At 44.2% G+C, this 16,500-nt stretch overlaps 1 protein-coding gene across 1 annotated transcript in view; it reads right to left on the bottom strand.

The window, feature by feature from the left end:
- Window positions 1-16,500, bottom strand: part of LOC144488450 (cell division cycle and apoptosis regulator protein 1-like) — a gene marked incomplete at its 3' end in the record, with an annotated part of 72,774 nt that overhangs the window by 36,327 nt on the left and 19,947 nt on the right. Inside the window, exons 3-4 of the mRNA XM_078206523.1 lie at window positions 1,658-1,824; window positions 646-856 (exon numbers count right to left, since the gene is read on the bottom strand). Of these exons, the coding sequence (XP_078062649.1) occupies window positions 646-856; window positions 1,658-1,824 (378 nt within the window). The remainder of the gene's footprint in view (window positions 1-645; window positions 857-1,657; window positions 1,825-16,500) is intronic.

Below are 16,500 nucleotides of genomic sequence, written 5' to 3'. Positions count from 1 at the left end.
CCCTGGCGGCCTCACAGTGTGTTCTTATCCCCTCTCAATAAGTACAAGCCCCCCAGACATATTTTCTATCAAAGTGTCTGCTCCACACACCCCACACTGCACGAAACTGTGGCTCAATCAACTGACCTGCAAATCAAATACTTTGAAAGGGTTTGTGTATATCCAATGATTGTGTAGGTAAGAGTAACATACTGGAGTTAAAAGAAAGAGAAAGGGGATATGGAAAATTTGGAAAGTAGTAGAAATTTCTGTAAACAGCTAACAACACCTGCCCAACTCAACAACTGGTGACAAGCTTCCAGCAACATTTTGGTTTTCCCTTTCGGCATGAAAGAGCCAATTCTTAACACAAGCTTTGCGATTTCAGAAAAGGAAATTAATTTTTAATGTCCTAATCCTCATGGTTTTTAATGAAATTTCAAATACGAAAATGATTAAGAATTGATGAAAGGAAGGCTGATGCGACTGTAAGCTGGGAGCTGTATTACCAGTTACTGTAGCTTTGCATTTATGTCTTCTCAAATGTATGCAATGCTCATAAAACGAGCACGTTACTTGATCTGTGTGTATGTGGTGCGCTTTTTTTTGTGGTTGTGTCCCTGTGCCTGTGAGAAGCGGAAATGGAAAAGGATTAGCGTTCAGTGCCTGTTCTCCATCAGCCTCCTTGTGTTCAGCTTGGAGCTTCTCAACCAGCTGCTGCTTGTATCCACGGGAGAGCGCTTCCCACTCTGAACGGGTGGGAAGGCAATGCCAAACATCCGGCAGAAATATAACCACGGTCTCCACATGGGCTGGAACCGTCCGCCCCTTGTGGTGCTCCTCGGGGCGATGGTAACGGATCTCTGCAAAACGGTACCTGTTGCAAGGGAAGAAGTGTATTGGAAAGGAAAATTCTATCAGACATCACATAGACCCTAAATGACTTGCAGGACATCAAGCTAGAGAAATCTGCCATACACATGGCTCAATGTCACTTAACTGCAACTGTAGGCATCCAGGCAGGTGAAGAAGCAATTCACATTGTTCAGTTATAATAATGGGAGCTCAATTAGTACTGGAGACTGTACAGTAAAAAGCTTATCTGAATAGATACTTGCAATGAAGAGCAAAAAACATTTTTTAAAGTTCTCTATGAAAACACTGCTTTAACGCCTTGCAGTTAAATGACACCGGCTCATTTCAGAAGAGCTGCATGGCCATCACTTAGAATTTATTTATATAAAAAAATGGAAAACAATTCAATTATCAATTGAACATCCTAATTATTCCTCCCAGTGGCGAAATCCTCTTCACGCATGACTTTTCTTCAAGGCTTATAGCACATACAGCAGCACATTGACATAAAATATTAATGCAGATTTAGTGTTTAAACATGTCTATTAAATACATATTCAAATCAATGATTTACATATAAAGTACTTAAATGTCTCTCCAATGTCATTCTTATGAAATAATGACATCTCACACTATGAGACATGCATTGCCACATAATAGGTGCCATGAGTGTAGAACAACGCCATGTATTTTACCTGGAACGTGGCTGGCTGCTAGGCAAGAGAATAATATCTCAGATAGTTAAGGCTCCAGTCACATTTAACAGAAAACAGAATTCCAATATTTACAGAAAGGCTCTACCCGTTGCTGAGTCATTACTTACCACTGGGTGCAACCACTCAAGTCAATGCTCGTCAGGGCCTTACAACAGCGGATAGCAGTCCTAATCAATACTGAAGGGTCGGTCTCAGGATTAGGTCCATCCAAAGAGGGAGACCAATGTCCTCCAATGGCCATAGCTTCATCTTTGCCTTTCATTCCTACCAAGAACTGCAAAATAAGACAAAAACAATTTGCAGTTACATAAATGTAACTTATAATTCAGCTTTAGAACCATAGAACATTACAGCTCAGAAACAGGCCTTTTGGCCCTTCTTGTCTGTGCCGAACCATTTTTTGCCTAGTCCCACTGACCTGCACTTGGACCATATCCCTCCACACCCCTCTCATCCATGAACCCGTCCAAGTTTTTCTTAAATGTTAAAAGTGCATTTACCACTTTATCCGGCAGCTCATTCCACACTCCCACCACTCTCTGCGTGAAGAAGCCCCCCCTAATATTCCCTTTAAACTTTTCTCCTTTCACCCTTAACCCATGCCCTCTGGTTTTTTTCTCCCCGAGCCTCAGCGGAAAAAGCCTGCTTGCATTCACTCTATCTATACCCATCAAAATCTTATACACCTCTATCAAATCTCCCCTCAATCTTCTACGCTCCAGGGAATAAAGTCCCAACCTATTCAATCTCTCTCTGTAACTCAGCTTCTCAAGTCCCGGCAACATCCTTGTGAACCTTCTCTGCACTCTTTCAACCTTATTTACATCCTTCCTGTAACTAGGTGACCAAAACTGTACACAATACTCCAAATTCGGCCTCACCAATGCCTTATATAACCATACCATAACACTCCAAGACAAATGAGAAGCTGTATTAAATTCCCATTTGTCTTTCTATCCTGACAAACAAGAGACCTACAAAACATTTGTTGTCATATTAGTGTTTTCATTGTAACAGTACTTTAAATTCTCAAAAACTTCACATTCTGTATAAAACTACAGAAAACTCCTATGTATTAAAACAGGCACAAAAATATAATAAATGCACATTTTGCCAAGAGTCTGGCCTTGTCATTTGTTTATCATCATAGAATATGAAAGTCTAATTAGGAAGAAGTGTTTTTTCTTGAGCTGCAATGACACGTTTACATCTGACGGTTCAATATTCTTGAAGGAATAAACATTCCACTTTCTCCAAATTTGCTTGCTCTAATTTTAATATCTATCATCAGAGAAAGTAGCTTCCAACTTGCATGATTTCTTGTTTCGAGTTCAAATGTTGCAGCTATATTGTAACTGCTCCTTGCTTTGGTCTAAGTTTATGTCGGACAAGCCCACTGGAGTTAGATCATGAGGAATCTCTGGAGAAAACACATCATTTTCTTCACGTATACAATTAACCTTGATGTATTCTTTTAATTCATCGAACAACATTTCCAAAACTCTTCAATTAAAATCTTATGAATCGTAATTTTTAGCCTTATAAAATTGCATCAGATGACTGTTGTGTCATTTTGCCACACTAACCAATTTTATCATCTCATGTACTCCTGTAAGCTCTCTTTATCCTTTGCTATTCCATGCTGCCCATGCCATCCCCAATCCATTCCTTCTATCCCTCCCATGCCTCCCTATGCTTTTTTGCACTCCACACCCCGCCCTTTAGGAAAACAATCTCTCCAGCTTGGGTAACTTGGTTGATTGGTTCCCCTCTTTTCTGTTTTTGTTCTCCGTCAACAACAACAACTCCCCGCACTCCACCTCCTCAATACCAACTCTTGGCATCCGCACACATGTCCTGCACTCCAGTCCTCAGCATGCTCCATGTGCCTGCATGTGTGCCGGGCACACCTATCAGCAGACCCTTTAACTAGTCAATCAAACAAGTCCAGACCGACAAAAAATGAGTAATATAATTTTAGGATCTCAAAGGAAATCACAGAATCACAGAATGCTGAAGTGCAGAAGAGGCCTTTCGGCTCATCGAGTCTGCACTGACGCATGAAAGGCCCTGACCTGCCCACCTAATCGCACTTGTCAGCACTTGACCCACAGCCCTGAATGTTATGGCGTGCCAAGTACTCATCCAGGTACTTTGTAAAGGATGTGAGGCATCCCGCCTCCACCACCCTCCCAGGCAGCGCATTCCAGACCACCACCACCCTGAGTAAAAAGGTTTTTCTCAAATCCCCCTCAACCTCCCACCCCTCACTTTTAACTAGTGTCCCCTCGTAACTGACCTTTCAACTAAGGAGAACAGTTGCTCCCTATCCACATATCCATGCCCCTCAATCTTGTACACCTCAATCAGCTCACCCCTCGCTCTTCTCTGCTCCAGAGAAAACACCACATGCTCTCTTTATAACTTAAATGTTGCATCCCAGGCAACATTCTGGTGAATCTCCTCTACCCCCTTCAGTGCGTTCACGTCCTTTCTATAATGTCGCGACCAGAACTGCAAACAGTACTCCAGCTGTGGCATCACCAAAGTTCTATACAACTCCATTATGACCTCTCTGCTTTTGTAATTTATACCCTGATTGACAAAGGCGAGTGTGCCATATGCCTTTTTCACCGCCCTATTAACCCACCTTTCCACCTTCAGAAATCTATGGACAAACATGCCAAGGTCCCTTTGTTCAGAACTTTGCAGTGTCATACAAAGAACAAAGAAAATGACAGCACAGGAACCGACCCTTCGGCCCTCCAAGCCTGCACCGATCATGCTGCCCAACTTAACTAAAACCCCCTACCCTTTCGGGGACCATATCCCTCTATTCCCATCCTATTCATGTATTTGTCAAGACGCCCCTTAAAAGTCACTACCGTATCCGCTTCCACTACCTCCCCCGGCAACAAGTTCCAGGCACTCACCACCCTCTGTGTAGAAAATTTGCCCCGTACATCTCTTTTAAATCTTGCCTCTCGCACCTTAAACCTGTGCCCCCTAGTAATTGACTCTTCCACCCTGGGAAAAGGCTTCTGACTATCCACTCTGTCCATGCCTCTCATAATCTTGTAGACTTCTATCAGGTTGCCCCTCAACCTCCGTCATTCCAGTGAGAACAAACCAAGTTTCTCCAACCTCTCCTCATAGCTAATGCCCTCCGTACCAGGCAACATCCTAGTAAATCTTTTCTGTATCCTCTCCAAAGCCTCCACATCCTTCTGGTAGTGTAGTGCAGAATTGAACATTATATTCCAAGTGTGGCCTAACTAAGGTTCTATAAAGCTGCAACATGACTTGCCAATTTTTAAACTCAACACCCCAGCTGATGAAGGCAAGCATGCCGTATGCTTTCTTGACGACCTTCTCCACCTGCAGTGGCACTTTCAGTGACCTGTGTATCCAGATCCTTTGCCTATCAAGACCTTTCGTAATACATTTTCTTGTCAAATTACTCCTTCCAAAGTGTATCACCTCCCACTTTTCAGGGTTAAATTCTATCTGCCACTTATCCGCCCATTTGACTATCTCGTCTATATCTTCCTGTAACCCAAGATACCCAACCTCACTGTTAGCCATCCGGCCAATCTTTGTGTCATCGGCAAACTTACTGATCCCACCCCCTGACAGTCATTTATGTAATTTATATAAATGATGGACAATAGGGGGCCCAGCACGAATCCCTGTGGTACACACTGGTCACTGGCCTCCATAGTCACTAAAGTAGGTCATTAATTTTTAAAAATAAATTCTAATGCCCAATTATTATGCAAGGGAATCTTTATTTTAAATGCAATTTATACCCATTTGCAGCAGGCCCTGCATCAAAACAAAAGCTGAACTGAAAATGGAGCAAAAAAAAGCAGAAAAGGTGAACGCAAAAATGAAACTGAACTTTCCAGTTTAAGAAAATCAGGAGCAAGCTGAGGTTGGGAAATTGGAATTAAACCTTGCTGGGAGATATATGAAAGGTCACGGATCGCTCAAATTGTCTAGTAGCGGTTGTTGAGTCCACTGATGCAGAATAGGCAAGCTAAAGATGACTCAAGAAGAGGCGAGATTCAGAAGCTGAGAATAAATGAAGACAATCGGTTGCTGCAGTTGTTTCTGTGACACAAACTGGTGGGTCTCTATCACCCTGACCAATTGGAGCAGGTTGTGCAGAAATGTACCACTTGTGAATGCCACGCCAAGGAACTCAGGTTGGTTGGGTGCTGCTGACAGCTGGGGATCAGACAAGCTCCTCAATGGGTTGGAGATGAAACTCCTTGTTTGATGACCTTTGTAATACACTGAGGACTAAAATCTGAGTGAACTGCTGAGACAATTAAGACAGAGTCATAGAGGTTTACAGCATGGAAACAGGCCCTTCGGCCCAACTTGTCCATTCCGCCCTTTTTTTTAAAAGCCCATAAGCTAGTCCCAATTGCCCACATTTCGCCCATATCCCTCCATACCCATCTTAACCATGTAACTGTCCAAATAGTTTTTTAAAAGACAAAATTGTACCCACCTATACTACTACCTCTGGCAGCTTGTCCCAAACACTCACCACCCTCTGTTAAAAAATTGCTCTTCTGGACACTTTTGTTTCTCTCCCCTCTCACCTTAAACCTATGCCCTCTAGTTTTAGACTCCCCTTCCTTTGGGAAAAAATATTGACGATCTAGCTGATCTATGCTCCTCATTATTTTATAGACCTCGATAAGATCACCCCTCAGCCTCCTACGCTCCCGAGAAAAAAGTCCCAGTCGATCCAGCTTTTCCTTATAACTCAATCCATCAAGTCCCGGTGACATCCTAGTAAATCTTTTCTGCACTCTTTCTAGTTTAATAATACCCTTTCTATAATAGGGTGACCAGAACTGTACACAGTATTCCAAGTGTGGCCTTACCAATGTCTTGTACAACTTCGTAAGAAGTCTCACAACAGCAGGTTAACGTCCAACAGGTTTATTTGGTAGCACAAACCACCAGCTTTCGGAGTGCTGCCCCTTCATCAGGTGTGTGGAAGTTCTGTTCCCAAACAGGGCATATAAAGACACAAACTCAATTTACAAAATAATGGTTGGAATGCGAGTCCTTACAGGTAATCAAGTCTTAAAGGTACAGACAATGTTGAGTGGAGAGAGGGAGGTTAAGCACAGGTTAAAGAGATGTGTATTGTCTCCAGCCAGGACAGTTAGCGGGATTTTGCAAGCCCAGGCAAGTCGTGGGGGTTACAGATAGTGTGACATGAACCCAAGGTCCCGGTTGAGGCCGTCCTCATGTGTGCGGAACTTGGCTATCAGTCTCTGCTCAGCGACTCTGCATTGTCGTGATGGCTGCCTTGGAGAATGCTTACCCGAAGATCAGAGGCCGAATGCCCATGACCGCTGAAGTGTTCCCGAACAGGAAGAGAACACTCTTGCCTGGTGATTGTCGAGTGGTGTTCATTCATCCGTTGTCGTAGCGTCTGCATGGTCTCCCCAACGTACCATGCCTCAGGACATCCTTTCCTGCAGCGTATCAGGTAGACAACGTTGGCTGAGTTGCAAGTGTATGTACCGTGTACCTGGTGGATGGTGTTCTCACGTGAGATGATGGCATCCGAGTCGATGATCCGGCACGTCTTGCAGAGGTTGCTGTGGCAGGGTTGTGTGGTGTCATGGTCACTGTTCTCCTGAAGGCTGGGTAGTTTGCTGCGGACAATGGTCTGTTTGAGGTTGCATGGTCGTTTGAAGGCAAGAAGTGGTGGTGTGGGGGTGGCCTTGGTGAGATGTTCGTCTTCATCAATGACATGTTGAAGGCTCCGGAGAAGATGTAGTAGCTTCTCCACTCCGGGGAAGTACTGGATGGCGAAGGGTACTCTGTCCGCTATGTCCCGTGTTTGTCTTCTGAGGAGGTCAGTGTGGCTTTTCGCTATGACGCGTCGGAACAGTCGATCGATGAGTCGAACGTCATATCTTGTTCTTATGAGGGCATCATTCAGCGTCTGGAGGTGTCTGTTGCGATCCTCCTCATCTGAGCAGATCCTGTGTATACGGAGGGCTTGTCCGTAGGGGATGGCTTCTTTCACGTGTTTAGAGTGGATGTTGGAGAAATGGAGCATCGTGAGGTTATCTGTGGGCTTGCGGTACAGTGAAGTTCTGAGGTGACCGTCCTTGATGGAGATGCATGTGTCCAAGAATGCAACCGATTCCGGAGAGTAGTCCATGGTGAGTCTGATGGTGGGATGGAACTTGATGATGTCATCATATAGTTGTTTCAGTGATTGTTCATCATGAGTCCAAAGGAAGAAAATGTCATCGATGTATCTAGTGTATAGCATTGGTTGCAGGTCTTGTGCGGTGAAGAGGTCTTGTTCGAACCTGTGCATGAAGATGTTGGCATATTGAGGTGCGAATTTAATCCCCATGGCTGTTCCGTGTGTCGGGATGAAGAACTGATTGTTGAAGGTGAAGACATTGTGGTCCAGGATGAAGCGGATGAGTTGTAAAATTGCATCTGGAGATTGGCAGTTGTCGGTGAATCGGTTGCATACTTGCATTCATCTCACGTGAGAACACCATCCACCAGGTACACGGTACATACTCTTGCAACTCGGCCAACGATGTCTACCTAATACGCTGCAGGAAAGGATGTCCCGAGGCATGGTATATTGGGGAGACCATGCAGATGCTACAACAACGGATGAATGAACACCACGCGACAATCATCAGGCAAAAGTGTTCTCTTCCTGTTCGGGAACACTTCAGCGGTCACGGGCATTCGGCCTCTGATCTTCAGGTAAGTGTTCTCCAAGGCGGCCTTCACGACACACGACAACGCAGAGTCGCTGAGCAGAGACGGATAGCCAAGTTCCGCACACGAGGACGGCCTCAACCGGGATCTTGGGTTCATGTCACACTGTCTGTAACCCCCACGACTTGCCTGGGCTTGCAAAATCTCGCTAACTGTCCTAGCTGGAGACAATACACATCTCTTTAACCTGTGGTTAATGCTCTCTCCACTCACATTGTCTGTACCTTTGAAACTTGATTACCTGTAAAGACTCATTGAGTTTGTGTCTTTATATGCCCTGTCCATGAACAGAACTCCCATTCACCTCATGAAGGGGCAGCGCTCCGAAAGCTAGTGGCTTGTGCTACCAAATAAACCTGTTGGACTTTAACCTGGTGTTGTGAGACTTCTTACTGTGTTTACCCCAGTCCAACGCCAACATCTCCACATCATTGTACAACTTCAACAGGACGTCCCAACTCCTTTTTTCAATGCTCTGACCAATGAAACCAAGCATGCCTTCTTCACCACTCTGTCCATCTGTGACTCCACTTTCAAGGAGCTATGAACCTATACTCCGAGATCTCTTTGTTCTGTAACTCTCCCCCACGCCCTACCATTAACTGAGCAAGTCCTGCCCTGGTTCAATCTACCAAAAGCATCACCTCGCATTTATCTAAATTAAAGGTCCCCCATGGGAGGTTAGTTAGGAAGGTTCAGTCGCTAGGTATACATGGGGAGGTAGTAAATTGGATAAGACACTGGCTCAATGGAAGAAGCCAGAAGCCAGGTTGTGGAGGATTGCTTCTCTGAGTGGAGGCCTGTGACTAGTGGTGTGCCGCAGGGATTGGTGTTGGGTCCATTGTTGTTTGTCATCTATATCAATGATCTGGATGATAATGTGGTAAATTGGATCAGCAAGTTTGCTGATGATACAAAGATTGGAGGTGTAGTGGATAGTGAGGAAGGTTTTCAAAGCTTGGAGAGGGATTTGGACCAACTAGAAAAATGGGCTGAAAAATGGCAAATGGAATTTAACGCAGACAAGTGTGAGATATTGCACATGGAAGGACAAACCAAAGTAGAACGTACAGGGTAAATGGTAGGACTCTGAAGAGTGCAGTTGAACAAAGGGATCTGGGAATACAGGTACAGAATTCCCTAAAAGTGACGTCACAGGTGGATAGGGTCGTAAAGAGTGCCTTTGGTATATTGGCCTTTATAAATCGGAGTATCGAGTATAAAAGTTGGAGTGTTATGGTAAGGTTATATAAGGCATTGGTGAGGCCGAATTTGGAGTATTGTGTACAGTTTTGGTCACCTAGTTACAGGAAGGATGTAAATAAGGTTGAAAGAGTGCAGAGAAGGTTCACAAGGATGTTGCCGGGACTTGAGAAGCTGAGTTACAGAGAGAGATTGAATAGGTTGGGACTTTATTCCCTGGAGCGTAGAAGATTGAGGGAAGATTTGATAGAAGTGTATAAGATTTTGATGGGTATAGATAGAGTGAATGCAAGCAGGCTTTTTCCGCTGAGGCTCGGGGAGAAAAAAACCAGAGGGCATGGGTTAAGGGTGAAAGGAGAAAAGTTTAAAGGGAATATTAGGGGGGGCTTCTTCACGCAGAGAGTGGTGGGAGTGTGGAATGAGCTGCCGGATAAAGTGGTAAATGCGGGGTCACTTTTAACATTTAAGAAAAACTTGGACGGGTTCATGGATGAGAGGGGTGTGGAGGGATATGGTCCAAGTGCAGGTCAGTGGGACTAGGCACAAAAATGGTTCGGCACAGACAAGAAGGGCCGAAAGGCCTGTTTCTGAGCTGTAATTTTCTATGGTTCTTTCTATGGTTCTCAACTCCATCTGCCGTTCATCAGCCCAGTGGCCCAATTGGTCAAGATCCTGCTGCAATCCGAGATAACCTTCTTCACTGTCCACTATTGGTGTCATCGCAAACTTACTAACCATGCCGACTAAATTCTCATCCAAATCATAAATATAAATGAGAAATAAAAGTGGACCCAGCCGATCCCTGAGACACACCGCTGGTCACAGGCCTCCAGTTTGAAAAACAACCCTCTACAACCACTCTCTGGCTTCTGTCATCAAGCCTATTTTGTATCCATTTAGCTACCTTACCCTGGATCCCGTGAGATTTAACCTTATGCAACAATCTACCATGCGGTACCTTGTCAAAGGCCTTGCTAAAGTCCATGTAGACAACATCAACTGCACTGCCCTCATCTACCTTCTTGGTTACCCCTTCAAAAAACTCAAATTTGTGAGACATGATTTTCCACTCACAAGGCTATGCTGACTGTCCCTAATCAGTCCTTGCATCTCTAAATGCCTGTATATCCTGTCTCTCAAAATGCCTTCCAACTTACTCGCCATAGATGTGAGGCTCACGGGCTTGTAGTTCCCGGGCTATTCCCTGCAGCCCTTTTTAAACAAAGGCACAACGTTTGCCACCCTCCAATCTTCAGGCACCTCATCTGTGACTATCGATGATTCAAATATCTCTGCTCGGGGACCCGTAATTTCCTCCCTCGCCTCCCACAATGTCCTGGGATCAACTAAAATCTGTCTTAGTTGTACTGATCCTTTAATCTGAAGTGTATTGTTTACATTCAACTACAATTTACCTATTAATTGATGTTGGTGGTTCTGAAGTATAGGATAGATAATATTGAGCACTTGCTTTGCTGGCTCTTGCATAGTAAAAATGATTGGTCAAACCATGGAATCTTGTGGCTTCATTTATTCAGCAAATAACTAGTATTTCAAATGTCGTCTACTTCAATGGGACACACTCCATTCTACTCTTATTACCACCAAAGAGTTCTATGATACTTCATAGGATCTTGAGGGTTCCTTCGCTTTTTTGGCCACAACTCTCAGGGGATTACTCTGATTCTCCTCAGTGTTCCTTTAATTCTCTGAGGTATGAGATTTCTTGGGATTTTCCACGAACATCTGGAACTCTCCCTTCGCACCTCACGAATGCGGACACCTCGGCTCAAACATGCTTCTTTCCTCGGCCATTCTCAAATAAGACAAGACTCTTGGTTTTTGAAAGCCCTCTGTTACTTGACTGGAACTAGATTTGTCTCGGTCTGGTGGAAGGAACCATTGAGGAGATTCGGTTTTATACAGATTTTGTACGGCAGCTCCTTTTAGGTTGTAAAGCTTCCAGTGGAAACATAGGAAATAGAAACATAGGAGGAGAGTGAAGTGACTTCAAAATTGCAAGTTCATTAGCTGGTGAGTAATTACTTTTGGGGATTGTCTGTAAAGAGCTGGAATTTAGAAAAACTATTTTAAAAATAAACCTAGGGAGCCTAGTTATAATAAATGTAGAGACATGAGCAGAAGCAGAGTAAGAAACAAGTGAGTCCGTCATTCCTTTTATTCTTAATGGATGGCATTGATATGATTACTAAGGTTTAAATTCGTATATAAGTGGGGTGAGAGGAGGCATTAATTTAATTCAAAACTAATTAAATATTAAGATACAATAAGTATACTAGGTCAGACGATATGCTACGACTACAGGATGTGGGAGCTCCTGGGTGCCAGTGTGATCCAGGGCGAATACACTTGTGTAAGTGGATGCGACTGGAGCAGCTTTGGCTCACAGTCATTTTGCTGGAGGCCAAGCTATGAACACTGACGTATCAGGGAGGGGGAATGTTCCAGGACATTGTTCCAGGAGACAGTTACACCACATCCCTTGTTGGAGGGATTTAGGATACTAAAAGACGAATAGATCAGGGTAGACTAATTTAGATATGAATATAGTATAGTTACAAAGGTACTGTTTTGCATAGAAACGCATATAACCATTGTTGGAGAATTTAAACATGTGTTTTTATATATTCTGTGTTAAAATGTACACCTAGGCCAACGACAGACTGCCCCAAGGCATAATGAGATAAAAGCTGAGTAAGAACCACGTATTTTAAGAACAATGCAGCTACAGAGCACAGTTTTTATCAGTATGGGTTATAGATAGTACAAGTTTCCCAGAGGGGAGAATGAATAAAGTAATACAATTTTCCTGATCAAGACAGTGGGAAATAACTTCTTGAACTCTGCGGACTTGCGTAATGGGGGTTGCCAGGAGATGGTGGCAAAGAACTTACTGGATTTATGTAGTGGGTTGCCAAGAGACAGAGGGCAGGAACTTCTAGACTTACAACCCGATGTATTTTCATGTCGCCAGAGGGCAGGATGTCATTGGCCAAGGTAAATAATTCATACTAACATGATTGGCTCATCCGGTTCGGATGACAGAATAGTTGGGCAAATGACTTCTGAAAAAATGTATAATTGCAGTACGTCTTAACAATCTAATTTAGAATGACTTGGGCTGCAACAAGTCATTTCTCCCACATGTGGATCAGACCTAGGCAAAATAAAGTATGTTTTCAACCAGAATTTATTGTCTCCGTGAGTTCTTTATTAATTACAGCTCAGCAAATACAAAGAGAAATCTCCCACATAAAAGCCAACATAATACTGGTCTCTGAAAAAGCTCCCACACCCGTATAATAGGGTCTTCAGTTTTGGACAGTGGTCAGGAACAGGAGAGTATGACTGCATGTGAGCCAGGTAAGGGGGTGAACATGATTGAATTGGAGGTACCTGATCCTTGCAACTGTCCAACATAATGGAGTGGGATTCCAGGGTAGATGAGCAAACTGATCTATGTACAATGGTATGGGAAGACTTTCAAGTGAGGGGAACATAGGAAAAGGAGTAGGCCATTCAGCCCATCGAGCCTGTTCCACTATTCAAGGAGATCATGGCTGATCTGTGCCCTAACTCTATATACCTGCCTTTGGCCCATATACCTTAATACCTTTATTTAACAAAAAAATAACTATCACAGCTTGAAAGACAATGACATTAACTACCATTTGTGGCAGTTAAAACCTTTATGTGGTCCTAACACCTCTCCTGAATGGTCTGGCCCTAATTTTTAGACTCTGTCCCCGAGTTCGAGAATCTCCAACCAGTGGAAGTAGTTTACCTTGATCTACCCTGTCTTTTCCTGGTAGCATAGAACATAGAACAGTACAGCACAGAACAGGCCCTTTGGCCCACGATGTTGTGCCGAGCTTTGTCTGAAACCCAGATCAAGCTATTTCCTCCCCATCATCCCGAAGTACTCCATGTGCCTATCCAATAGCTTCTTAAATGTTCCTCAAGTTTCTGACTCCACTATCTCTGCAGGCAGTCCATTCCACACCCCAACCACTCTCTGAGTAAAGAACCTACCTCTGATATCCTTCCTATATCTCCCACCATGAACCCTATAGTTATGCCCCCTCGTTACCGCTCCATTCACCCGAGGAAATAGTCTTTGAACGTTCACTCTATCTATCCCCCTCATCTCTTATAAACCTCTATCAAGTCACCTCTCAACCTCCTCCGCTCCAAAGAGAAAAGCCCAAGTTCCCTCAACCTTTCCTCATAAGACCTACCCTCCAAACCAGGCAGCATCCTGGTAAATCTCCTTTGCACTCTTTCCAGTGTCTCCACATCCTTCTTGTAGTGAGGTGACCAGAACTGCACACAATATTCCAAATGTGGTCTCACCAAGGTCCTGTACAGTTGCAGCATAACCCCACGGCTCTTAAACTCCAACCCCCTGTTAATGAACGCCAACACACTATAGGCCTTCTTCACAGCTCTATCCACTTGAGTGGCAACCTTCAGAGATCTATGGATATGAACCCCAAGATCTCTCTGTTCCTCCACATTCTTCAGAACCCTACCTTTGACCCTTAGCATCTTAGAAAGATTCTAAGATTCTAAGGGTCAAAGATAGATCTCTGAAAGTTGCCACTCAAGTGGATAGAGCCTACCTTTGACCCTGTAATCCACATTTAAATTTGTCCTACCAAAATGAATCACCTCGCATTTATCAGGGTTAAACTCCATTTGCCATTTTTCAGCCTAGCTCTGTATCCTATCTATATCTCTTTGCAGCCTACAACAGCCCTCCACCTCATCCACTACTCCACCAATCTTGGTGTCATCAGCAAATTTACTGATCCACCCTTCAGCCCCCTCCTCCAAGTCATTTATAAAAATTACAAATAGCAGAGGACCAAGCACTGATCCCTGTGGCACTCCGCTGGGAACCAGTTTCCAGTCCTAAAATTTTCCATCCACCACCACCCTCTGTCTTCTGTTAGATAGCCAGTTACCTATCCAATTGGCCAAACTTCCCTCTATCCCACACATCCTTACTTTCTTCATAGGCCGACCGTGGGGGACTTTATCAAACGCCTTACTAAAATCCATGTATATGACATCAACTGCACTACCTTCATCTACACACTTAGTTACCTCCTCAAAAAATTCTATCAAATTTGTGAGGCAAGACTTACCCTTCACAAATTCGTGCTGACGAACCCGGATTAAGCTGCATCTTTCTAAATGGTCGTAAATCCTATCCCTAAGGACCTTTTCCATCAACTTACCGACCACCGAGGTAAGGCGAACCGGCCTATAATTACCAGGGTCATTTCTATTCCCTTTCTTAAACAGAGGAACAACATTCGGCACTCTCCAGTCCTCTGGCACCACCCCCGTGGACAGTGAGGACGCAAAGATCAATGCCAAAGGCTCTGCTATCTCATCCCTTGCCTCCCAAAGAATCCTAGGATATATTTCATCAGGCCCAGGGGACTTATCAACTTTCAGTTTATTCAAAATTGCTAGTACATCTTCCCCGCGAACATCTACTTCCTCCAGCCTATCACCCTCTCTTCCTCAAAAACATGGCCCCTCTCCTTGGTGAACACCGAAGAAAAGTATTCATTCATCACCTCTCCTATCTCTTCTGACTCCATGCACAAATTCCCACTGCCGTCCTTGACCGGCCCCAGCCTCACCCTGGTCATTCTTTTATTCCTCACAAGAGTAAAAAGCGTTGGGGTTTTCCTTGATCCGACCCGCCAAGGACTTCTCATGCCCCCTCCTAGCTCTCCTAAGCCCCTTTTTCAGCTCATTTCTTGCCAACTTGTAACCCTCCATCGAGCCAACTGAACCTTGTTTTCTCAACCTAACATACGCTTCCTTCTTCCTCTTGACAAGACATTCCACCTCTTTTGTGAACCATGGTTCCCTCACTCGGCCATTTCCTCTCTGCCTGGCAGGGACATACCTATCAAGGACACGCAGTATTTGTTCCTTGAAAAAGTTCCACTTATCATTAGTGCCTTTGCCTGACAATTTTTGTTCCCATCCTATGCTTCCTAATTCCCGCCTGATTGCATCATAATTACCTCTCCCCCAATTGTAAACTATGCCCTGCCGTATGGCCCTCTCCCTCTCCATTGCAATCACAAAAGACACCGAATTGTGGTCACTATCTCCAAAGTGCTCTCCCACAACCAAATCCAACACTTGGCCCGGCTCATTTCCCATTACCAAATCCAATGTGGCCCCACCTCTTGTCGGCTTATCCACATATTGTGTCAGGAAACCCTCCTGCACACACTGTACAAAAACTGCCCCATCCGAACTATTCGACCTATAAAGGTTCCAATCAATATTTGGAAGGTTAAAGTCCCCCATGACAACTACCCTGTGACCTCCACACCTATCCATAATCTGCTTAGCAATTTCTTGCTCCACATCTCTATTACTATTTGAGGGCCTATAGTAAACTCCTAACAACGTGACTGCTCCTTTCCCATTCCTAACCTCAGCCCATATTACCTCTGTAGGCAGATCCCCTTCGAAATGCCTTTCTGCAGCCGTTACACTCTCCTTGGAAGACTTCGATCCGATCACCCCTCAACCTTGTAAATTCTCGCGAAACCAGGTGGTATTTGAATAATCCCTCCTCATAATTAAACCCTGAAGTCCAAGCATCATTTTGTAAACCTACACTGCACTCCCTCTGAGGCCAATAAATCCTTCCTAATGTGTGGTGCCCAGATCTGCTCACAGTGACTCCAAGTGGAGTCTCACCAGGGTTTTGCATTGCTGCAGCATAACTTGTGTCCTTATACTCCAATCCTCTAGATACAAAGGACAGCATTCCATTAGCCTTCTGGATTATTTTCTGTATCTGTTCATGGCATTTTAAAGACCAATGCAGGTGAAGCCTAGTCTTTTTTGACATCCACTGTATTTAACTTCATCGAGAAAGTGCACTGATCTATCC

This window comes from Mustelus asterias, unplaced genomic scaffold, assembly GCF_964213995.1.
Source record: "Mustelus asterias unplaced genomic scaffold, sMusAst1.hap1.1 HAP1_SCAFFOLD_1579, whole genome shotgun sequence".
Taxonomy (NCBI): domain Eukaryota; kingdom Metazoa; phylum Chordata; class Chondrichthyes; order Carcharhiniformes; family Triakidae; genus Mustelus; species Mustelus asterias.
Note: the sequence above shows the minus strand (reverse complement) of the source record. Positions and strands in the feature narration are given on the sequence as shown.